This window comes from Cnephaeus nilssonii (assembly GCF_951640355.1).
Source record: "Cnephaeus nilssonii genome assembly, chromosome: 22".
In the NCBI taxonomy this organism is placed as follows: Eukaryota; Metazoa; Chordata; class Mammalia; order Chiroptera; family Vespertilionidae; genus Cnephaeus; species Cnephaeus nilssonii.
The window spans coordinates 28,370,271-28,392,786 of NC_137093.1; the positions used below are offsets into that span (position 1 = coordinate 28,370,271).

General features: G+C 66.5%; 1 protein-coding gene across 1 annotated transcript; it reads left to right on the top strand.

Moving 5' to 3' along the window:
- Positions 1 to 3,174: 3,174 nt before the first annotated feature.
- Positions 3,175 to 19,074, top strand: AACS (acetoacetyl-CoA synthetase). The gene is made up of 19 exons (XM_079762552.1): positions 3,175 to 3,400; positions 6,015 to 6,118; positions 6,507 to 6,627; positions 7,068 to 7,181; positions 7,862 to 7,959; positions 8,369 to 8,483; positions 9,326 to 9,407; positions 10,075 to 10,222; positions 10,594 to 10,674; positions 11,602 to 11,726; positions 12,406 to 12,470; positions 12,721 to 12,843; positions 13,501 to 13,614; positions 13,767 to 13,892; positions 14,728 to 14,797; positions 14,995 to 15,053; positions 16,044 to 16,246; positions 17,325 to 18,386; positions 18,600 to 19,074. The coding sequence occupies exons 1-18, from the start codon at positions 3,289 to 3,291 to the stop codon at positions 17,460 to 17,462; spliced, it is 1,998 nt and encodes a 665-aa protein (XP_079618678.1). The 5' UTR covers positions 3,175 to 3,288; the 3' UTR covers positions 17,463 to 18,386; positions 18,600 to 19,074.
- Positions 19,075 to 22,516: the final 3,442 nt, after the last annotated feature.

The following is a 22,516-nucleotide window of genomic DNA, read 5'->3' on the forward strand; positions in this document are numbered from 1 at the left end:
TTATTGATTTCAGAGAGGAAGAGAGAGGGAGAGAGAGAAACATCAATGATGAGAGAGAATCATGGATTGATCGGCTGCCTCCTGCACGCCCCCCACTGGGGATCGAGCCCGCAACCCGGGCCTGTGTCCTGACGGGGAATCTAACCGTGACCTCCTGGTTCATAGGTCTCCCCTCAACCCCTGAGCCACGCTGGCCGGACCGTGTTCCTTTTCTCTGGAAGTGTGGCTTCTGCAGAAAGAGAGGAGAAGGAAGCGGAATCAAGGCAGAGGATGGGAGTGTCTGCTGGCGCGGAGGAGGCATTCGTGGTGACAGACGTTCAGTGCGTGCCCGCCCCGTGCCAACACCAGCAGGAAGCTTCTTGCTTCCACGCCACCTCGCTGTCCAAGGCGCAGGCGGGAGATAAAAAAGCAAACATGTTCATAATCGGGGTGATCTGGTCTCGCCCTGGCAAGGAAGCAAGATGAAGCAGCGTGCAGGCAGCCTGGCGGGGGGCGGGAGGAATGGGGGTGATGTTGATGACAAATGTCAGGTGATTTGAGCCGAAGGGTTCCACAGGCTTGGAAGACGGGAACGGAAGACGCTCCCCACCTGCAAGGAAGTGAAGCGTCCGGCCCAGGGCTGAGGGTGGAGGAAGAACCCTTCCGGACAGGTGGCCTAGCATGTGCCAAGGCCCCGAGGCACACTGGGCACAGCCTGATGGTGCTGGCCTCAGAGGGCCTGGGGCTTGTATGCAAAGTGCGGCTAAAAGCCGTTGGGAAGTTGTGAGGGAGGGAGTGATGTGACTCCCATGGCGAAGGGAACATTCTAGCTGCCCTAAGGTTGATTGAGGGGGGTTGGGTTTGGGGTGTTAAGGGGATTTTGCAATAGTCCACTTGGGGTATGGTGGTGGCTTGGACTAGGTGGAGAGATGGGGACGATAAGAAGAGGGATGGAGAGACAGATTTATATATATATATATATATATATATATATATATATATATATATATATATATAAAATTGATTTTTACAGAGAGGAAGGGAGAGGGATAGAGAGTGAGAAACATCGATGAGAGAGAAACATCCATCAGCTGCCTCCTGCACGCCCCCACTGGGGATGTGCCCGCAACCAAGGTACATGCCCTTGACCGCAATCGAACCTGGGACCCTTCAGTCCGCAGGCCGACGCTCTGTCCACTGAGCCACACCAGCTAGGGCGAGAGATAGATCTTTACTAGTTACACAGACTGTACGTAGAGATGCCTGGGGCCTGGCCCTCCCCAGGAATTACTAATAGCTTCCCATGTTCGGATCAGGTGGGCTCGCCATCCCCCGTGGGCGATGGATGTACCCAAGGGAAGAGAAGCTCCCCCCCGGGGGGTAGGGAGGGAGCGGGGGGGGGGGGAGGGCAGGGCAGGTGAGATGACCTTTGGCAACGGTTGGGATGCTTTCGGCAGAGGTTGTGATGCCAACACGGCCCCGTGACTTTCACCTTGATGACAGGCGCTGTTTATTCGGCCGGAAGCCCGGGGCTAGTCACGGGCCTGCTCTGGCAGCTCAGTGGGAAGTCTGGGTCCCCCCCCCCACCCCCGCTCCCCCCTTCTGCCCCGTGGTGCTCCGTTTATGGGCTTTCTTCAAGGTTGTTTCTAAGTGTCTGTCATCATAGCTCCCTGCAAAAGGACGTCCCCCCTTCATGGGTGGGGGTGGGGGGGGGGCGGGGAGATAGAGAACCCCCATCCCAGAGCCCCGCCCCCATTACACTCCCCTTTGGTCTCATTGGCTAGAATTCGGTCTCATGAGTCCCGCGGGCCAATCGTTGGCTAAGGAGAAAAAGGAGCTCTGTGATTGGCTTAGGCGAGTGGGTCTTTAAATTGGGTCTTTAAATTGGGTCATATTGATCCCTGGGGGGGGGAATAGTCAAAGAATTTCCAGGAGGGGGTGTTCATTGGTCCTGCACCCACTGAGCGACAATGGCACAGGCTCCTTGTAACGCACCCCAGTTCTGGAGTGCAAATAGCCAGCGGCCCCCAAGTCTGCGTGAATAACCACCCCCCTCCCCCATTCCCTCCTCTTTCTCTGGTTCGGACAGTTCGCCTCAGGGTCCAGTCTGGCCCGGATGGCCATGTTCTGATTGTGGAACGGCGGAGACAGTGACATTTACTGGCACCGACTCTTTTAACGGGAAACGCAGTGTCTCCAATACTCGTAAGCTTCCCCGGATACACGAAGGGACCTCAAAGAATACGTTTAAAAATGCAGCTTCTTCCCGATTTGCTGTGATGAGTCACTAAGATGAATAAGAATGTGTTTTATTTAATCACCCCAGGGCCTCTTCATTCCAAGGACAGCAGAGCCTCATCCCACTTGGTTAGCAAATGCTCAATAAAAAATAAAATAAAATAAAAAAGCCAGCCCTAACCGGTGTGGCTCAGTGGATAGAGCGTTGGCCTGCAGACTGAAGGGTCCCGAGTTCGATTCCGGTCAAGGGCATGTACCTTGGTTGCGGGCACATCCCCAGTGAGGGGTGTGCAGGAGGCAGCTGATCGATGTTTCTCACTCATCAATGTTTCTAACTCTATCCCTCTCCCTTCCTCTCTTTTAAAAAAAATAAACAAAAAGCAATAAAATATTAAAAAATGCACAAATAAAGAAATGGAGACAAATACAGGATGTCATATGAATCTTCCAAAAAAAAATTAAAAAAAAAAAAGTCCAGACCCAAGCCGGGTGGCTCAGGGGTTGAGCACCGACCTAGGAACCAGGAGGTCACGGTTGGATGCCGGGTCAAGGGCACAGGCCCAGGTTGCGGGCTCCATCCCCAGTGGGGGGGCGTGCAGGAGGCAGCCGGTCCATGATTCGCTCTCATCATCCATGTTTCTTTCTCTCCCTTCCTCTCTGAAGTCAAGTATTAAAAAAAAAAAAAAGAGCGAATGACTGAACCCCTGACAATCCACCGGCTCCTGGCTCCTGGCTCCCGGGTCTGCTTGAACCGCCTCCCGCCCCAGCGGAGCGCGGGGAGCGTGGGGAGCCCGGGTCCAACGCGCCTGCGCTGCCCCACCCGCCGCGTGGGCGCGGACCCCGGCGACCTGGACTCCTTTGCGAGGCGCCCCTCCCCCTCCACCGCGGAAGGTTACACGCGGAGGGGCGTGGCCTTCAATGGGCGGGCCCTCCGGTGGGCGGGGCCTCGGTGGGCGGGGCGCGCCGGTGCCGCGTGGTGGGCGGCTGCGCCCTGCTCAGTGTAGCGCTCCGCCGAGCCGCTCGCGCCATCGCCGCCAGCCCGCGCCCCGCCGCCCCCCGCCCCCCGCAGCCATGTCCAACGAGATCGTGGGGTGCCGGATGATGTGGGAGCCCGACAGCAAGAAGAACACGCAGATGGATCGCTTCCGGGCGGCCGTGGGCGCCTCCTGCGGCCTGGTGCTGGGTGAGTGCAGCCGGCGGCCCGGGGGACCCCCTGGCCCAGGGGCCCGTTCCTGGGGCCCGGGGCGCCCCCTCTCCCGGACGTCGCTCTCAGAGCCTCTCCTAGTCATTCGAAGGGCCCCCGATGTGCGGCTTCCCTCTTCTGGGGGTCGGAGGAGCCGCCGGACTGGGGTCCCTCTCCAGGGTGTGGGGCGCCTCCGACTGTGGGGGTGGCCCCCTTGTCTGCGCGGGGCGTCACCTCCCCACGTTCAGGGCGCTGGGCTCCTGCCCGCAGCTTCTCCCTGCGTGTGGGGCGTCCTGTCCCTGGGAGGGTCCCCCCCTCTGGCCTGCGGACCCCTCAGTCCACAGGGGACCCCTGCTCCCGAGGTTCCTGCTTGTGGGTTGGGGTGCGGCCTGAGGCTTCCTTTCCGCCTGGCAGCTCTTCCCTGTTTGTGGGGGTCGCTCGCCAGCCCTCAGTACCCTGTGCTGCCCCCTGTTACCCCCACCCCACCCCATCCCACCCCCAGGCTGACCCTGCTAGAAGGCCAGCGAGGACCTTCAGGGCGCCCAGGAGGAGGAGGGTCCGGTGGGAGCCACCTGGCGGGGGGTGGGCTGGGAGGAGGCCTCCTTGCCTGTGTCCCCCCAGCTCCTGCTGGCTTGTCCCACACCCCCCGACCTCTCTCCCCGCCTCTGGGGTCTTCAGCTCCTCATGGCTTCTCCTCCCCTCTCCCCCCTGGGCGGGCTGCACCCCTCTCCTTGGTCAGCATCACCTGTCACCCGGCTTGCACGGGGGTCCACCTGGCTCTGCCGCCTCCCCCATCCCCCTCCACCCCCCCTGCACCTCTTCCTCCACCCCTGGCTGGTCCCCCTGCTTCCTGCGTTCCCTCCCGCTCAGTACCCCCGCTCCGTGCTCAGTGCCCGCTCCGTGCTCAGTGCCCGCTCGGTGCTCAGTGCCCGCTCCGCGCTCAGTGCCCGCTCCGCGCTCAGTGCCCGCTCCGCGCTCAGTGCCCGCTCCGCGCTCAGTGCCCGCTCGGCGCTCAGTGCCCGCTCCGTGCTCAGTGCCCGCTCCGTGCTCAGTGCCCGCTCGGTGCTCAGTGCCCGCGGGCTCTGCCAGAGCCGCTGGAGCAGGTCTGACTGGTCACTCCGTGGCCCAGAGGCTCCCATGGCCGCTTGCTGACCGTGGACTTGCAGGTGACGCACCGGCCCCGTCCAGGCCTTCAGGGCGGGGTCTTTTTAAAAAAAAAATTATTGTTATTGATTTATGGGAGGAAGGGGGAGGAAGAGATAGAAACATCAACGTGGAGAGAGAATCATTGCTCGGCTGCCTCCTGCATGCCCCCACTGGGCCTGTGTCCTGACTGGGAATCGAACCCTGACCTCCTGGTTCGTAGGTCAGTGCTCAACCACTGAGCCACACGGGCTGGGCGGCAGGTCGGTTCTCGCCGCTTCTCCCAGCAGAGCTCCCTGAGGACGCCCTGCCCGCCAGGCGGACCCTTGGGCGCGGCTTGCAGCCGGGCCAGCGGGCATGGGTGGCGGGCGATGCCGGCCCTGCCTCGGGCCCCGCCGGACATGCCACGTGGGCCGCCCCCTCATGAGGGGAGTGCCCTGCTTTGGGGTCCATGGACACACAGCTGTGGGCAGTGCCAGCCCGTCGCGGGCCGCCTCCCTGCTCTCCAATCGTTCCAGTGGAGCTGGGGGTGGGGAGCTCATGCAAAAACAGCCACGCTCTGGGGTGTCAGCTGCCCACCCCCTGGTGCTCACTGCACCCCAGGGCTAGCGGGGTGCCTGTTCCGTTCCCAGGGCCGACAGCATCTCTGCTGAGGTTTGAAGGTGCAGGCTGGTCAGAACCCTCCGAGTGACAGGAAGAGTGGGCAGAGGGAAGGCAGGGCTTGCAAACCAGGTGCCTACGGGCGGGCACTGAGCACCGACGGGCTTTCATGGGAGTCAATATTGGGTGAGCACTGTTTTTTTTGGTAAATATGTTTTTATTGATGTCAGAGAGGAAGGGAGAGAGAGATGGAAACATCAATGATGGGAGAACCATGGATCGGCTGCCTCCTGCACGCCCCCCGCTGGGGATCAAGCCCGCAACCCGGGCCTGTGCCCTGACCGGGAATCGAACCTGAACCTCAAATCCAACCTTGACCTCCTGGTTCATAGGTCAACGCTTAACCACTGAGCCCCGCCGGGCCGGCTGACTTCCTGTCCCTCCGCTGCGGTGCCTGTGAAGAGAGGGTGCTGTTTATCCCCTCCCTTTTACAGAGGGGAAACTGAGGCACAGCGCGGGCGGAAGTAACCTGCCTGAGGTCCCACAGCTGGTCAATGGTCAGGCCCGGATTGGACCCCCGGCCTCGTGGCTCTGGGATCCCGGGTCTTCGGGGTGCTGCCGGCTCAGACACGCAGTCCCTCTTCATTGCTTTGTGCCCTTTGGGGACCAGCGGGGGTGGGTTTGCTTCACCAGAAATGAAGATCCCCCTCCACCTGGCCATCCTCATCGGACGCCCGGGGACCGCCCAGAGGGGCCCAGGGTTCCTCAGGGGTTCCTCAGGGGTTCCTCAGGGGTGCCCGTCTGCTTACGGAACTGCTCAGACTCCTTCTGAGGTTTATCTGAGCCCTGAGCCCTTTTCCGTGGTTTCCAGGAAATTACCACGACCTGTACCAGTGGTCAGTGGAGTCCTATTCAGACTTCTGGGCCGAGTTCTGGAAGTTCAGTGGCATTGTGTCTTCGCGCATGTATGACGAGGTAAGGGGAGATTCTGGTCACGTGTCATCTTTATGGTTCTGTTCCCAAGTGAAGTGTTCATTTTTAGCTTTTCTTTCTCTCTTTCTTAAAAAAAAATATATATTGTTTTCAACTTCAGAGAGGAAGAGAGAAACGTCGATGATGAGAGAGAGCCCTTGATGGGCTGCCTCCTGCATCCTGCCCCCCCCCCCCCCCCCCCTGCTGGGGATTGAGCCCCGCGGCCGGCTGACCCTCTGATAACTTTCAAGTGAACACGGTTCCTCCCCAGAGGCGGCACTTTCTGGTTGAGGCCAGTTCGGGGTGGGCTTCCGGGGACGAGGCATGGCGGGTCTTCATGTGCCGGGTGGGCCTCAGGAGCCGCGGGCCGGCTCCCTGTCGCTCCCTGTAGGTGGTGGACCCCTCCAAGGGGGTGGCGGACGTCCCCGAGTGGTTCGCGGGCAGCCGTCTGAACTACGCCGAGAACCTGCTGCGGCACCGGCAGAACGACAAGGTCGCCCTCTACGTGGCCAGTGAGTCCCGGGAACCACGCCCGTGTGACTGTTTCCCCTCCCTCCCTCCCTCCCTCCCTCCTCCCTCCCTCCTCCCTGCCTCCCTCCCGGGGATGTCACTCAGGTCCCAGCACATGAGCCTTTAGGAAATCACCCCATGGGAGTGTAGACTCCAGTGGGTATCAGCACAGTCACAGGCCGTGAAACCATCACCCCTGTCCGGTTCCAGAACTTTTATTTTTTAAAATATATTTTTATTGATTTCAGAGAGGAAGGGAGAGGGAGAGAGAGAGAAACATCCATGATGAGAGAATCATGGACCGGCTGCCTCCTGCACGCCTCCCGCTGGGGATGGAGCCCACAACCCAGGCCTGTGCCCTGATGGGGACTCCAGCCGTGACCTCCCGGTTCCCAGGGCAACGCTCAGCCCTGAGCCCCGCGTGCGTCCCTTTCTCTTCCAGGGGAGGGCAGGGAGGAGGTCGGGAAGGTGACCTTCGAGGAGCTGCGGCGGCAGGTGGCATTGTTCGCGGCCGCGATGCGGAGAATGGGCGTGAGGAAAGGAGACCGCGTCGTGGGTGAGTGTTTGGGGAGAGACCGGCAGAGGGCAGGGCCTGGGAGTGCCTCTCCGGGGCGAGCCGGCTCCGTGGGCACTCCGGTGTGTTTGCCAAGCGGGCGGAGAGCCCGGCGCCTTATCGCCTGTCACCATCAGGGGCCAGGCCTGTCCGCCCCTGTCCGAGGCAGGACCGGCTGGGAGGCCCTGCCCAGCATCTGATCTGAAAGCCCCAGCCCACGGCTTCTCCCATCCCCCCTGCAGGGTCCCTCCCCACACCCAGGGCTCTCCCATCCCCTTCAGGGTGCCTCCTCACACCCCCGGCTTCTCCCCTCCCCCTGCAGGCTACCTCCCCACACCCACGGCTTCTCCCCTCCCCCTGCAGGCTACCTCCCCACACCCACGGCTTCTCCCATCCCCCCTGCAGGGTCCCTCCCCACACCCAGGGCTCTCCCATCCCCTTCAGGGTGCCTCCTCACACCCCCGGCTTCTCCCCTCCCCCTGCAGGCTACCTCCCCACACCCACGGCTTCTCCCCTCCCCCTGCAGGGTGCCTCCCCACACCCAGGGCTCTCCCATCCCCTGCAGGGTCCCTCCCCACACCCAGGGCTCTCCCATCCCCTGCAGGGTCCCTCCCCACACCCAGGGCTCTCCCATCCCCTGCAGGGTGCCTCCCCACACCCCGGCTTCTCCCCTTCTCCTGCAGGCTACCTCCCCAACAGCGAGCACGCCGTGGAGGCCATGCTGGCCGCTGCCAGCATCGGCGCCATCTGGAGCGCCACGTCCCCCGACTTCGGGGTGAACGTGAGTCGGGGTCCCCTGGGGAGGGAGGGCCGCTGGGCCCCTGTGTGCCCGGCGTGTGCAGCCCGGTCCCCAGGGCCCTGTGTGGCCACGCGAGCCGCTCGGGGCCAGCGGGGTCCTCACGGGAGGTCCGGGAGGTCGGGACCGGGTCCCCGGGCGCCTCAGCGCCGAGCGGTAGGAGACCTCGGAGAGAAGGCCGGTGGGGTGCCAGGGCCGGGCAGCGCTGACCCCCCGCGGGGCCGGGCCCGGGGCTGCGGTGACTGGGAGACGGGTTCACGGAGTCAAACTGGGTCGTTTCGGGAGCCACGACCCAGTTGGGAGGAAGTGGGGAGCGGGGTGCGGCCTGGGGCGAGGTCGTGGGCCCAGGGGCTGCCGAGGGGGCACCGGGGTGACCGCCCACCCTCCCCCTCAGGGTGTCCTGGACCGGTTCTCCCAGATCCAGCCCAAGCTCCTCTTCTCCGTGGAGGCCGTGGTGTACAACGGCCGGGTGCACGGCCACCTGGACAAGCTGCAGCGGGTGGTGAAGGGTGCGCGGCCTGAGCGGGCCTGGGGGGCGGGGCCTGAGCGGGTCTGGGGGCGGGACCTGAGCGGGCCTGGGGGGCGGGACCTGAGCGGGCCTGGGGGCGGGGCCTGAGCGGGCCTGGGGGGCGGGACCTGAGCGGGCCTGGGGGCGGGGCCTGAGCGGGCCTGGGGGGCGGGACCTGAGCGGGCCTGGGGGCGGGGCCTGAGCGGGCCTGGGGGGCGGGACCTGAGCGGGCCTGGGGGCGGGGCCTGAGCGGGCCTGGGGGGCGGGACCTGAGCGGACCTGGGGGCGGGGCCTGAGCGGGCCTGGGGGGCGGGACCTGAGCGGGCCTGGGGGCGGGGCCTGAGCGGGCCTGGGGGGCGGGGCCTGAGCGGGCCTGGGGGGCGGGACCTGAGCGGGTCTGGGGGCGGGCCCTGAGCGGGCCTGGGGGGCGGGTCCTGAGCGGGCCTGGGGGCGGGTCCTGAGCGGGTCTGGGGGCGGGGCCTGAGCGGGGCGGGGCAGGCAGTGGAGATGGGAGCCCCGCAGGACTCACCGAGGCCTCTGCAAGCTGCACACAACTCCCTGTGGCCCGGCCGGGGTGGCTCAGTGGTTGAGCGTTGACCTATGTACCAGGAGGTCACGGTTCATTCCCGGTCAGGGCGCATGCCCGGGTGGCGGGCTTGATCCCCAGTGGGAGGCATGCAGGAGGCAGCCCATCCACGATTCTCTCTCATGGATGTTTCTCTAGCTCTCCCTCTCCCTGCCTCTCTGAAACCAATAAAAATGCATTAAACAAACAAACAGACCCTGTGGACCCGTGCCCGGTGCCGCCGCCAATGCGCCGGTGCCGTCTCTGTCCCCCCGCAGGGCTGCCGGACCTGGAGCAGGTGGTGGTGATCCCGTACGTCACCCCCCGGGAGGAGGTGGACATCTCCAAGGTCCCCGGCAGGTGAGAGCCCGCGGCGGCCGCTGCGGACCCCGGGGAGAAGGGCGTTTTCTCGGGCGCAGCGATCGGACGGGCGCCTGTGTGCATGGGTGCGTGTGGGAGGCGGGGCGCCCAGGCTCTGCACGTAGCACCTCTCAACCTCCCTCAGCAGCTTCCCTGTCCAGCAGCCACGAGCTAGCGCTCAGAGCTCCCTCACGGGGGTATTTGTTGAAGCACTTTATTATTGTTGTTGTTGTTGTTATTTATTTAAAAATATTTTTATTGATGTCAGAGAGGGAGGGGAGGGAGAGAGAGAGAAACATCAGTGAGGAGAGAGAATCACGGATCGGCTGCCTCCTGCACACCCCGCGCTGGGGATCCAGCCCGCAACCCGGGCCTGTGCCCTGACCAGGATCGAACCGTGACCTCCTGGGTCATAGGTCACGCTCAGCCACTGAGCCACCCCGGCCGGGCTGTTGAAGCGCGTTAGGAAGGAGCCAGCCCGCCGCTGTCGGGCTGTTAAAGCAGCTGGAAATGTCCACCTGTGCCCTGGCCCCCAGGTCCCCGAGGTTGGGAGGCGTGCCCCCCCCTTCCCCTCCGGAAGGAAGGGCTGGACGGGAGGGAGGGAGGGAGGGAGGGCGCGAGGGCCGCGTCTGGGCGGAGGGGTGTCACTGTGACCCCGGACCCGCAGCGTGTTTCTGGAGGACTTCCTGGCGGCGGGGAGAGGGGACCAGGCGCCCCAGCTGGAGTTCGAGCAGCTGCCCTTCAGCCACCCGCTGTTCATCATGTTCTCCTCGGGCACCACCGGCGCGCCCAAGTGCATGGTGCACTCCGCAGGGGTGGGTCTCCCCCACGGGCTCCCGGCCTCCCGCCGCACCCTGTCACCCCGCCGCACCCCCTCCTCCCACTGCACCCCGGCCCTGGACTCCAGCGCGGTGCCCCGGCCTCTGGAATGGAGGGGCGGGGGAGCTTCTGGGCCCGGGCTGGGCAGACGGGCTGGGCGGGCGGCAGTTTGTGATGGGGACAGCGCTCCCAGTGCCCCTGGCCTTGCGGGCCCCCCGCAGCTCCCCCACACCTCCTGCCAGTGTCTCCCCGCCCCTGGGTTAGACCTGCTCACAGCCCTGTCCCTGCACCCGCCCCCCACCCCGGGTTCCCGCCCCCAGTGCTCCTGCCCCGCCTCTGCTCGCTCACATGGCCCCCCCCACTGCAGGGCACCCTCATCCAGCACCTGAAGGAGCACATGCTCCATGGCGACATGAGCAGCAGCGACATCCTCCTCTACTACACCACGGTGCGCGCCGGCGGGCGGGGCGGCGGGGGAGCGGGCTGGGGGGGCCGGGCTGTGGGGGGCGGGCCGTGGGGGGGTGAGCTGTGGGGCGGTGAGCTGTGGGGGGCGGGCCGTGGGGGGGGGTGGGCCGTGGCTCCAGGAGACACGGTGGGGGGGGGCGGGGGCAGTGCTCAGAGCGGCGCCCTCCTCGGCGGCTTTGGGCTCCTCGCCTCCTGGCCGCTGGGGCGCAGGTGTCGGCGGGGAGCCGCACCAGGACTGGGCTGTGCGGGGAGCGGCTTCCCCGGCCTCCGCTCCCGCTGCGCTTCCCGTGAGCCTCCGGCAGGGGGCAGCCTGCCCACCCCTGATGGCCTTCAGGGCCCTGGGTCTCGGAGGATCATGGTGTTTGGGGCCGGGAGGTCTGGCTATCACAGCAGCAGTAAGAAGGGTGCAGCTGGGGATCAGGTGTGGGGACCAGGCCCCTGTCCGTGTCCCGGGAGCGAGGGCCTGTGGCCAGGTGCCACCCCGCATGCCTGCGTCCTGGCCTCGCCTAGGCCGGCCGGCTGCCCTCTGATCTCGGTGCCTCTCGCTGAAGCGTTTGCCCCGAACCACGCAAAGGCGCCCCCCCCCCAGGAGGGGTCCAAGGGCCAGGAGAGGCTGACTGACCAGCAGGGCCCATGTCCGCAAGTCCCTGCCCTGCCAGGCCTCACCGGACTGACCGGCTGGTGGGACCGGGAGGGATGGGGCCTGCGCCCCCCGCCGGGCCCGGCTGTGCCTTGACCTTGCTGGGGCCGAGCCGCGCATTGGCAACGGGCAGTTCTCGCCCGCGTCTGGCCCAGTTTGGGGCGGTTTTCTAGGGCCCTGCGTGCGAGGCTGAGCGGTGGGCGAGGGGGCGGCGGCTGGCTGACCCGCGCCGTCTGTCTGTCTGTCCGTCCGTCCGCCCGCCCGCTGCAGGTGGGCTGGATGATGTGGAACTGGATGGTGTCCGCGTTGGCCACGGGCGCCGCGCTGGTCCTGTACGACGGCTCCCCGCTGGTGCCCACGCCCAACGTGCTCTGGGACCTGGTGGACAGGCTGGGGTGAGCTGCCCCCCGCCCCCTCCGCCGGCCGGGCCCTCGCCGTGTGCTCAGCTTCTCTGCCCTGCGTGCGGCTGCCTGCGGCTCTCGGCTGGGTGGGGGGGGGGGCGGGGGGTGCTAAGGAGCAGAGCGGAAGCCAGTTAAGAGGGGTGTCCTGCCCTCCTGGCCCCTGGATGGTGAAACCCGAGGGAGGAGCGGCCCCGCCCCCCTGCGCCCTCCCTGTGCCCTCCTCCGGGTGGGAGGCGGCCCCGCCCCCCTGCGCCCTCCTCCGGGTCCCTGTGGAACCTGTCAGAGCGATTCCTTCGCTGATGGCTTCACGCTCCCCGCGGGCGGACCGAGGGTCTGGGCTCAGCGCGCTCTGTACTCCCCGCTGAGCTGGAGCCGTGCTCGGAGCGCAGACAGGGCCGCCGGCATGGCTGCCCCTCGGCCCTCAACATTTCACAGACCGTGTGGCCGGGGCGGCGTTTAAATCCCAACATTTGGCTCCTCGGCTCAGCCAGGGCGCTCCCCCCGAAGGAGGCCGTTCCCGCGAAAGGTTAATCACGTCCGGGAACCGAGCGCCCATTCAGCCGGGTTTCAATCCGGGAGCCAAGCGCCCACTCAGCACGCGATCGGAGGCGAGCCCCTCGCTGGGGAGGGACCTCGAAGAGCTGTGGTGACCCCTTTCTCTCCTGTGCCCCAGCATCACCATCCTGGGAACGGGGGCCAAGTGGCTGTCGGTGCTGGAGGAGAGAGACCTGAAGCCAGGTGAGCCCCTGACGGCCAGCCAGGGAGGCAGCCCCCCTCTCCCCCACTCCACCCCGTGTCCCGTCCCCCAGGGAGGCAGCCCCCCCCCACTCCACCCCGTGTCCCCGTCCCCCAGGGAGGCCAGCCCCCTCCTCTTCCCTCCCCCTCCCCCTCCCTCCTCCCACTCCCCTGGGGAGGCCAGCCCGTGTCTCCCGCGTGCAGGCCCACCTGCAGGTGCAGGCGGGGTTCACCTTTCTGCTTCCTCGCGCAGCGGAAACCCACAGTCTGCAGACGCTGCACACGATCCTGTCCACGGGCTCCCCGCTCAGAGCGCAGAGCTACGAGTACGTGTACACGTGCGTCAAGAGCAGCGTCCTGCTGGGCTCCATCTCAGGTGCGGCTGCCGGGCCGGGTCCTGCAGGGCGCAGCGGGCGGGCACTCGACCAGGCTGGTCCCCAGGAGCGCGCACACGCCCCCGGGCCCCGCGGCGCCTGCAGGTGGATCTGATGGGCGAAGAAGCCATTTCCTGTGAGCCCGGTCTCACCGTCCCGCGGAGCCCGAGAGGTGGTTCATTGAGGCTCCACTCCCCCAGGGAGACGTCGGAGCGTCACCCAGACACGGGAGCCTGTGCCACCGTCGCGGTCTCCTCTGCATTCCTCCTGTAAAGCGGCCTGTCTGCCTAGAACTTTCCAGTATTTTTAAAAAACATATATACTTGTATTGATCTCAGAGACAGGAAGAAAGAAGGAGAGAGAGAGAAAAACATCAGTGATGAGAGAGAATCAGGGATCGGCTGCCTCCTGCACGCCCCACATGGGATGGAGCCCGCAATCCGGGCCTGTGCCCTGACCGGGAATCGAACCGTGACCTCCTGGTTCCAAGGCTGATGCTCATCCACTGAGCCACGCTGGCCGGGCCGGGCCGTCCCAGTGCTGATGGGAAGGAGCGGTGGCCGTCTATGCTGTGGGGTCTTCCCCCCGCCTTGCTCCCTCGTGAAGAACAAGCACTCTGTCTCCGTCCTCTGAATCGGAATCTGTCTCTCGCTGTCCAGGCGGCACCGACATCATCTCCTGCTTCATGGGCCAGAACGTCTCTCTCCCCGTCTACAGAGGCGAGATCCAGGCCCGCAACCTGGGCATGGCCGTGGAGGCCTGGGATGAGGCAGGTACGGCGCAGCGGCTCCGGGACGGGGTGGGCGCGGTGACGTGGGAGCACGCGGGGCAGGTCAGCTCTGTGCCAGCGTGCGTGTCCCAAATGCTTTGGGGGGCGCGGGAGGGGGGGCTGTGGCGTGCCCTCGGCTGACCTCCTCTCCCCCAGGCAGAGCCGTCTGGGGCGAGAGCGGGGAGCTGGTGTGCACCAGGCCCTTCCCCTGCCAGCCCACGCACTTCTGGAACGACGAGACCGGCAGCAAGTACCGGAAGGCCTACTTCTCCAAGTTCCCCGGTAGGCGGGCGCGGGGCTGCCCACGCCGCTGGGCGGGCCTGTGGGTCCAGTTCTGGCCGTCCCCTCCTCGTCCCCCTACCCCCCACAGCTCCCCTCTCCCTCCCCCCCCCACCCCAAGCTGAGAGAGGCCGCTGACCAGTAACTCTGGGGAGCCCCTCGTCCCTTCCGCGAAGCCGTCCTGTGCGGCCGGAATCTGAGTTGTTTCATCTTAACCACCGTCAGTGCCCAGAGCCCCGTGGCCCCACCTGGCACCAGCCACACGATGGCCCGCGGGAGGCCGAGGCCCGCTCGCTCGCTCAGAGAGAGGGCGCCTGCGAGGGGTCCGCCGCCTGGGCCTCTGCCTGGGGTCTCGCACCCCGTCACCCGGCCCCACAGAGAAGCCGGGTGAGGGCTTTCTGGGGCCCAATGGTTCGCGGCCGCCCGCACAGACTCCACCTCGCGGGCCTGGCCCTGGGCAGGGAGGCGCCGGTTTAAGCCCTGCCGCCCGCCGCCCTTAGCGCCCTCGGCCAGCGGCGCAGAGCTTGTAATCGCAGCCGCCTGTCCAGGGCTTTGTGCGAGGTGCTTGCTTCCTGCAGACTCTAGAGCGAGCACGTCAAACTCGCCGGCCTCGGGCCGTGTGCCTCGTCTGTTTGGCCCGTGCTAGCCTTTGAGTTTGACGTGCTTGCTCTAGAGGGAATCTGGTTTGGCATAAACCACACGTGCAGAATCAGAGCGGGCGGCGACCGGCACCCTTGCCCTGTCCCACCCCCACCCCATACCATGTGGGTTTCCGGCCAGGCTCTTGGGGTGACCGACCCCTTCCCCTCGGGGTGACCAAGCGCCTCTGCCCCCGCAGGTGTCTGGGCGCACGGCGACTACTGCAAGATCAACCCCAAGACGGGGGGCATCGTCATGCTGGGCCGGAGGTGAGGGTCTGGCCGCCCCCCTTCCCTGGAGCCCCGCCTCCCGAGGCCGGACTGAGGGGCCGCTGCCCGTGCCAGTCTCCCGCGGGCCTGGCTCACCTTCTGGGCGGGAGCCGGGGGTGGGGGCGTAGGGAGACCGTCACAGGCGACAGGCCTCGCTCTGAGCCGCTCCGCGTTCATGCCCACGTCTCTCTCCCCAGTGACGGCACGCTCAACCCCAACGGCGTGCGCTTCGGCAGCTCGGAGATCTACAACATCGGTAGGCGGCTCCCTCTCCACGGTCGTTGTCAAGTCCCCGGAAGGGAGGGTGTCCTGGCCGGGAGCCCAGAGGTCGGCTTTCCCAAGGCCTCCCCTCTGCCCCCTGCCTCCCCGTGTGAGCGGACATGGATGAGCGTGTCCTTCCCAGTACGTACCTCAGGAGGGGGCTCCTGGGACCACCGGGCCCGGCCCCGCCCTGTCGCTGCTGTGCTCATGGTGAGCTGTGTGAGGTTGGTTACCTGTGCCTGCTCCTTGCGCCTGAAGGTACAGAGCACAGAGAGGGTGCATGAGTGCTGACGGTCACACAGCACCATACAGGGTGGGCCCCTGGGCCTCACAGCTGCGCGCCCCACACTGGGGATTGAGCCGGCAACCCGGGCATGGGCCCCCACCGGGAATCGAACCATTACCTCCTGGTTCGTAGGTTGACGTTCAACCACTGAGCCACACCGGTGGGGCCTTAAATTTAAATTTATTTTTTGTTCATCCTCACCCGAGGATATTTTTTCCATTAATTTTTTTAGAGAGAGTGGAAGGGGTGGGGGCGGGGGGAGAGAAAAAAACATTGATGTGAGGGAGACACATGGATTGGTTGCCTCCTGCACGCCCGACTGGAGCAGAGATGGAACCTGCAACCCAGGTGCATGCCCTTGACCGGGAATCGACCCTGTGACCCTTCAGTGCCTGGGCCGAGGCTCTAACCACTGAGATACTGGCCCGGACCAGCCTCCTTAAAACAATCTAATCTGTAAAGTGAGGGCCGCGCATGACTCCTCCTTGCAGACCGTCCAGCTTAGGGGGAGCTGTCTCCCCGGTGGGGGTGGTCGTCCACCTGTTCCCGCACCCCCAGGGCTCCCACTGGGCGGGCTGGGAGACGGGACTGGTGGTCCCGCAGGGCGGGCCTCCCCTCCGCCTCCCCTGGGGGCCGGGCTGGCCGAGGCGCGTGGCTGGAGTCTGACCCGCCCCCCCCCCCCGCACCCCCCCTCCGCAGTGGAAGCCTTCGAGGAGGTGAGCGACAGCCTGTGCGTCCCGCAGCACAACCAGGACGGCGAGGAGCGCGTGGTGCTGTTCCTGAGGATGGCGGCCGGCCACGCCTTCCGGCCCGCCCTGGTGCAGCGCGTCCGCGACGCCATCCGCAGCGGCCTGTCCGCCCGGCACGTGCCCAGCGTCATCCTGGAGACCAAGGGCATCCCGGTGCGTCCGGCCCCCACGGGCCTGCCCCCTACCCCTGCCCCCCTGCCCCCTGGCGGCGGCCGCCTGCGCACCGGCACCTCCCATGGGCCCACGCGCTTGGGGACTCATCGCGAGGCTGGCTCAGGCTTTATATATAGTTTGTCCCTGTTGCCTGGCAACAAGTCCTTTTCCCCTGCCACCCCCCCTTTTTAACCCTTCCTAAATTGCACCGAAAAGCAGCTTCTGCTAGACACCCCGTTCAGAGAGCAAGCAGGCCCAGCCCTGCACCCCCGCCCCGGCTTTCCCCGTGGTCCCAGCGGGTGTAGCGGGTCCTCGGATTCCCAACCAGGAGATTAGCTCCGGCTTTCCCACGCGCTGCCCGGTGCGGCCTCTCGCCGGTTCATTAAGTGCCGCCTGGGGATGACCTGCGCCTGTTTAGGGGCCTGAGTGTGTCCGTGTACCCCCTCCCCGTGTGTGAGTGAGTGGGGGGATCTGCCAGCCGAGAGAGGTGCTGTGTACATGTGTGTGCACGCGTGTGTGCATTGCACACAGCCATGTAAAGTCACAGACCAGCCGGCCTGCGGAACAGCTGTTCCCCGGGGCCAGCAGGTGGCGCTGCGCCTCGGAGCTGCCCCAGCAACATCTGTGCTGCGTTTCCGGGATGGGGTGGGGGGGGGAGCACCCCCGGGGCTGCTGCGAGCAGTGTCTCCGAGAACTGCTTCCCCGCTTCCCCGTCCCGTGTTCACTGGGTTTGCTCCTGTTTTAAACGGTGCCCACACATTTCTTTTCCGTTTTGGTGGCGCCGGGGTGTGCCCCACAGCTTGGGAGTTCTCCCCTTCCCCTCGGCTCGGCTCTCGGTGACGGCGGGACAGCCCCGCTGACCCGGAAGCAGTAGCGGCTCCCCCTGACATGGATGTTCATTTCGCCAGCTGCTGGGCGGTGGGAGTTACTAGCGCCCACGGCCAGGCCTGTCCCGCGGCGGGAAGCTCGGACCTGAGCCCCCTCAGGCCCCGCTGGGTGGGCCCCTGGGTGGGCTGTGCGGGGGCGGAGCGCGGGGCTCCTCCCGGGGCGCTCACCGCCGCCTGCTCTCCCCCCGCAGTACACCCTCAACGGCAAGAAGGTGGAGGTGGCGGTGAAGCAGGTCATCGCGGGGAAGGCGGTGGACCACCGCGGCGCCTTCTCCAACCCCGAGGCCTTGGAGCTGTACCGCCACGTGCCCGAGCTGCAGGGCTTCTGAGCGGTGCGCCCGCCATGCGCCCTCCAGCACCCGCGGCGGCAGCGTGGGATCCGGGACATCGCGGGCTGGGGAGGATCTGCCCTCCATCCGGGAGGCCTGGTGGTGGCCCTGCCCTGGAGGCCGGGGAGTGTGCGTGGAGGGGAGTCCGTGCGCCCGTGCTCGGCCGCAGCACCCCCTCCGTCTCTCCCGGGCCCACCCCGCGCTGTTCAGGGGCGGATCTGCCTCCCTTCACTTTGGTCTCCGGCTCTGGCCGTGGGCCTCGGGGCGGTCTGTCTGCGGGTTGCCAGGACCGCGGGCGCCCCCTTGGGGTGGAGGGTTCCCGCCCTTCCCGGTGGGCGTGGCCCAGAGCCGGCGGGCCCTCTGCGGAGGCATCGGGGCGTTATTTCATGGACGGAACGGGTTCAAGTCTCTCAGGGGAACTGTCGGGTGCGCGGGCGTTGGGAGAACCGGCCGTCCCTCCTGCGGGCGGCCCCAGGCGGCGGTCGCCTCGCTCCTACGGAGACGGTGACCCTCCTGCCGGCGCCCCGGGGCCCAGGGTCGGCGGGTTGCGTGTTCTGTCTCCAGCTGGCACTTTGCGTTCTTTAACCGGAGCGCAGGGCAGTGCTTTCCCGAGTCCCTTTCCTTCCGGTTACACCTGCGGGGGAGGCGCCCGGAGGCCGTGCAATAAACACTGTGCGCACCACCGGCCTCGTGCTCCCTGCTTTCCCGGCTCCGCAGGCAGGAGCCCGCCAGGTCCCGGGTGACAGCCAGTCCTTCGTGGGGAGCACAGCCCGGGGCGCTGCCTTCAGAGCCGCTGCCTGAGCCCAAGTCCCGGCTGGACCGGCTGGGCCGCTCTGAGTCCGTGGCCCGGCCCCTGGGGCCTCAGCTTTCCCGTCTGGAACATGGGGCCATGGAGACACAACAACGTGGCGACAGGGAACCGAGGTGTGGAGCCCGGGGCGCGGGGTGCAGGTCTAGGCGGCACCTGGGTCCTGCTCGCCTCCCACGCCCGTCTGGGTGTTTGGATCCAGTTTAGAAATCGGGGGTTTCACCGCTGCCCTTGAAATCGCCTGGTCCGGACGCTCACACCGGCTGACCGCCCGCACCCCCACACACCGTTAGAAGGCCTCGACGTGCTTTGTTTGTTTAATTTAAAAGGTGATTTTAGAGAAGAAGAGGGAGAAACACCCAAGGGGGAGAGACATCGGCCAGCTGCCCCCGCACGCCCCCTGCTGGGGATGGAGCCCACATCCGGGGCGTGCGCCCTGACCTGGATCCGGCCAGTGACCTTGCCCTGCAGGGGACGAAGCCCAACCTCCTGAGCCACACGGGCCAGGGCTGGGCGGTTCTGCGATGTCCAGACGGATTGACAGCGGACCGCGGTGCAATCCTCAGTTGCCTGCACGTTCCCAAGGCACCAGCCCTCGCCCGTGCTGCGGCCTCCAGTCAGATTTGGGGGGACCAGTTCGCGTGTCAGGAAAGGTTAAAGCCAGCGCCGCGCCTGGCGCCCCCTTGTCCAGCCTGAGACGGCGGCTCGTACACCCTCAAGACGTGGCGCGGCCAGGGCCGTGGGAACCCCACATTCCTCAGGAGGGATGCGCTTCTGGGGCTCCCCTCTCCCCTCCCCCAGGGCGGCAGGGGCTCCCCTCCCCCACGGCGGCAGGGGCTCCCCTCTCCCCTCCCCACGGCGGCAGGGGCTCCCCTCTCCCCTCCCCCACGGCGGCAGGGGCTCCCCTCTCCCCTCCCCCACGGCGGCAGGGGCTCCCCCTCTCCCCTCCCCCAGGGCGGCAGGGGCTCCCCTCTCCCCTCCCCCAGGGCGGCAGGGGCTCCCCCTCTCCCCTCCCCCACGGCATCAGGGGCTCCCCTCTCCCCTCCCCCAGGGCGGCAGGGGCTCCCCTCTCCCCTCCCCCAGGGCGGCAGGGGCTCCCCTCTCCCCTCCCCCAGGGCGGCAGGGGCTCCCCTCTCCCCTCCCCCAGGGCGGCAGGGGCTCCCCCTCTCCCCTCCCCCAGGGCGGCAGGGGCTCCCCTCTCCCCTCCCCCAGGGCGGCAGGGGCTCCCCCTCTCCCCTCCCCCAGGGCGGCAGGGGCTCGCCTCTCCCCTCCCCCACGGCGGCAGGGGCTCCCCCTCTCCCCTCCCCCAGGGCGGCAGGGGCTCCCCCTCTGTCCCCTCCCCCACGGCGTCAGGGGCTCCCCCTCTCCCCTCCCCCACGGCGGCAGGGGCTCCCCCTCTCCCCTCCCCCACGGCGGCAGGGGCTCGCCCGCGCGTGTAGCACATAATTGCGCTCGTGTTCGGCCGGGCCCGCGGCAGCCGTGACGATTCCATCAGCCCGGTCTGCATGGCTGACCTTGCAAATTGAATCCGGGAGGTCAGGCCCTCCGCCCGCGGCTCCATTTCTCGTTCCCAGCGCGGGGAGGGCCCGGGCGGTGGGGCTGAGGTTCCGGCCCGGGCACCTGTCCCGTCCGTCCCGTCCTGCCTTCTCCCCTCCGCCCCCAGGCAGACAGGCAGACAGACGGCCGCCCTGAGGCGGGGGTCCCGCCCGCCCCGGCGTTAGGAGCCCCCAGGGGTGGGGTGCAGGGGCATTTCCAGGCTGGGAGCCCCCGGCCTCCCCGGAGCCGGGACCTCGGAGGAGCGAGGGCGGGGATCTCCACCCTGGCGGCCGGCAGCCCTTCAACAATCCCGGCCGCGAGGGCGCCCCCTGGGGGGCAGGAGGTGCTCTACGCCTTGACCCCGTAGTGGTCGCTTGAACTTGAGCAGAAAAAAATAAAATAAAATAAAAAATCGAGTGCCCTGGCCGGTTCGGCTCAGTGGATAGGGCGCCGGACTGGGGCACAGGCCCGGGTTGTGGGCTCCATCCCCAGTGGGGGCGTGCAGGAGGCATCCGATCCATGATACTCTCCCATTGATGTTTCTCTCCCCCCCCCTTCCTCTCTGACATCAAATATATTTAAAGAACAGAAGCCCAACACGTGAGAGCTTTTATGAATGCAACTGGGAAGCCCAAGGGTGGATTTCAAGCACGGCTGGATCCAGGACCTCAAACACAGCCCCCAGTGGTCCCCGAAGGAAAACCGGGATCCCCCTGACAGATGGGGAGGGACATGGCTGTGCTCAGGAGCCTGGCCCCCAGCCTGCGGGCCCGAAAGGGTTTAGAGACTCAGTGTCCACATCTGTGAAATGGGCAGATGGCGAGTGGTTCGATCCCATTCTGCTTCTCTTTCTGTCTCTGTCTCAGTCTCTCTGCACCTGTCTCTGTCCCTCTCTGTCTCTCTCTCTCTGTGTCTCTGTGTCACTCTGTGTCTGTTTCTCTCTCTCTCTCTCTCTCTCTCTCTCTCTCTCTCTCTCTCTCTCTCTCTGCTTGTCTTCCCCCCTCAGTGGGTCTGCGCCCAGCTCTCCCACCAGCGTCCCCTTCCAGATGGCGGGTGGGTTTGAGTTGCCGGCCTGGTGCGCGTCGGCACGGGCTCATTCTCCGGGTGGAGATGCCCGGGCCGGTGGGCGCTGCCCGGTCGCCGCCGCCAGGACGGAGTGATGGATGGTTCCGGGGCCGGGCTTCACCTGCGGCCTCGGTCCCCCTCCTGGCTCAGCCTCGGAGCCGGGAAACCCCGGGGCCGCCTGGATCCGGGATGGCTGAGCCGCCGAGGCCAGGAGCCCGAGTCACGAGGGAGGTGTCATGGGCACGGCGGCCACGGAGCGGGGCGCACCCTCACCCCTCAGCCGGGAGGGGGGCGAGCAGCGGGGCGGCCGGCTGTGCGTTGCTGAAATGATGATGGAGCTCCAGCTGCTGAGAGGTGGAGGCCGCACCAGAGCCATGTGGAGAGTCAGCTGTCTGCCTCGCGCCCGACCCCGCCCACGCCCAGGATTTTGCCTCGTTTACTGGGCTCTGGTCTCCCGCCCCCCCCCCCCCCCAGTGCCAACTTCGCGCGAGCAGCGACTTTGTCTGATGCCCTGGGCACCCCAGCGCCTACAGGGTGCCTGGCACACAGTAGGGCTAACACACATCTGGCGGAAGAACGAATGAGTGAGGTTCAAGGAGGGCAGTTTGGGCTGTCTTTATCCTCTCTCTCTCTCCCTCCCTCTCTCTCTCTTGCTCTCTCTCTCTCTCTCTCTCTCTCTCTCTCTGCAGGAAAAACCCCAAACAGGCTCATCTCCCTCCCAGGCAGCCTCTTATGTAACCAGCCTCCCCGGAGGCCTCTCCTGGCTGCTCTGCTTCTCCCTCAGCGGCAGCCCCCCCCCCGCCCCCCACAGCCCGGAGCCGGCCTCGCCGCAGCAGGTGGAGGGGGCTCCTCAGGGGCGGGGTGGCCCTGGGGGCTGGGGGGTGGGCTGGCCTCCGCCCCAGGAGTCACACGTGGGCGAGGGCGCCTCCCACGGCCAGTTTATCTGCAATCGCATCCGTGTGTGTCTGGTTTATTCACTTCCCCACGCGCCCTCTCTTTTATGCAATTAACAGCGATGTCCACGTCCGGTGGCTCTCAGACCTGATGATCTTGTCCAGGTCAAGGTCACGGCAGTGCCCTGTGGGAAGTGTGGGTCCAAGGAGGCGTACAGGGGGGGCACTGGCTCTGAGAGGCGGTCCCTGGAGAGGAAACACGCGTTCTTCTGTTTTCGCCGCCGCTGGCCGGAGGCTGCTGCGCTGAGAGGATTTGCATCCGGTCCGGTTGGGCTCTCCCGGTCCCCGGACCCGCCTCCACCCATCAGCTGCTGTGGGTTCATGTGTCCCAATAGCAGGGCTTCACCCCTGGGGCCTCACCTCGGGGGGGGGGGGGCCTGGAGTCCTGGCCTGTGGGCTCACTCCGCCGCCCAGGGCCGTGGTGCCTCAGGGTCCAACGAGGCTGCCAGCGCCGCCCATCACACCTCCCTCACAGGGTCATGGGGTCACGGGGTCACGGGGGCCCAGAGGCAGACAGGGGCCTGTTGCCCTGGCCCCTGGCCACGGAGAGCAGTCCTCCCACAGGTCCCCTCTGCACCCCACTGGCCGGGACGGGGTCACATGCCCCCTCCAGAACAGCCCCGGGCCCAAGGCACCGAGATGGGGACTCCCTCCCGGCCCCAGGGTTCAGGGCTGCCGCTCACACCCACGGG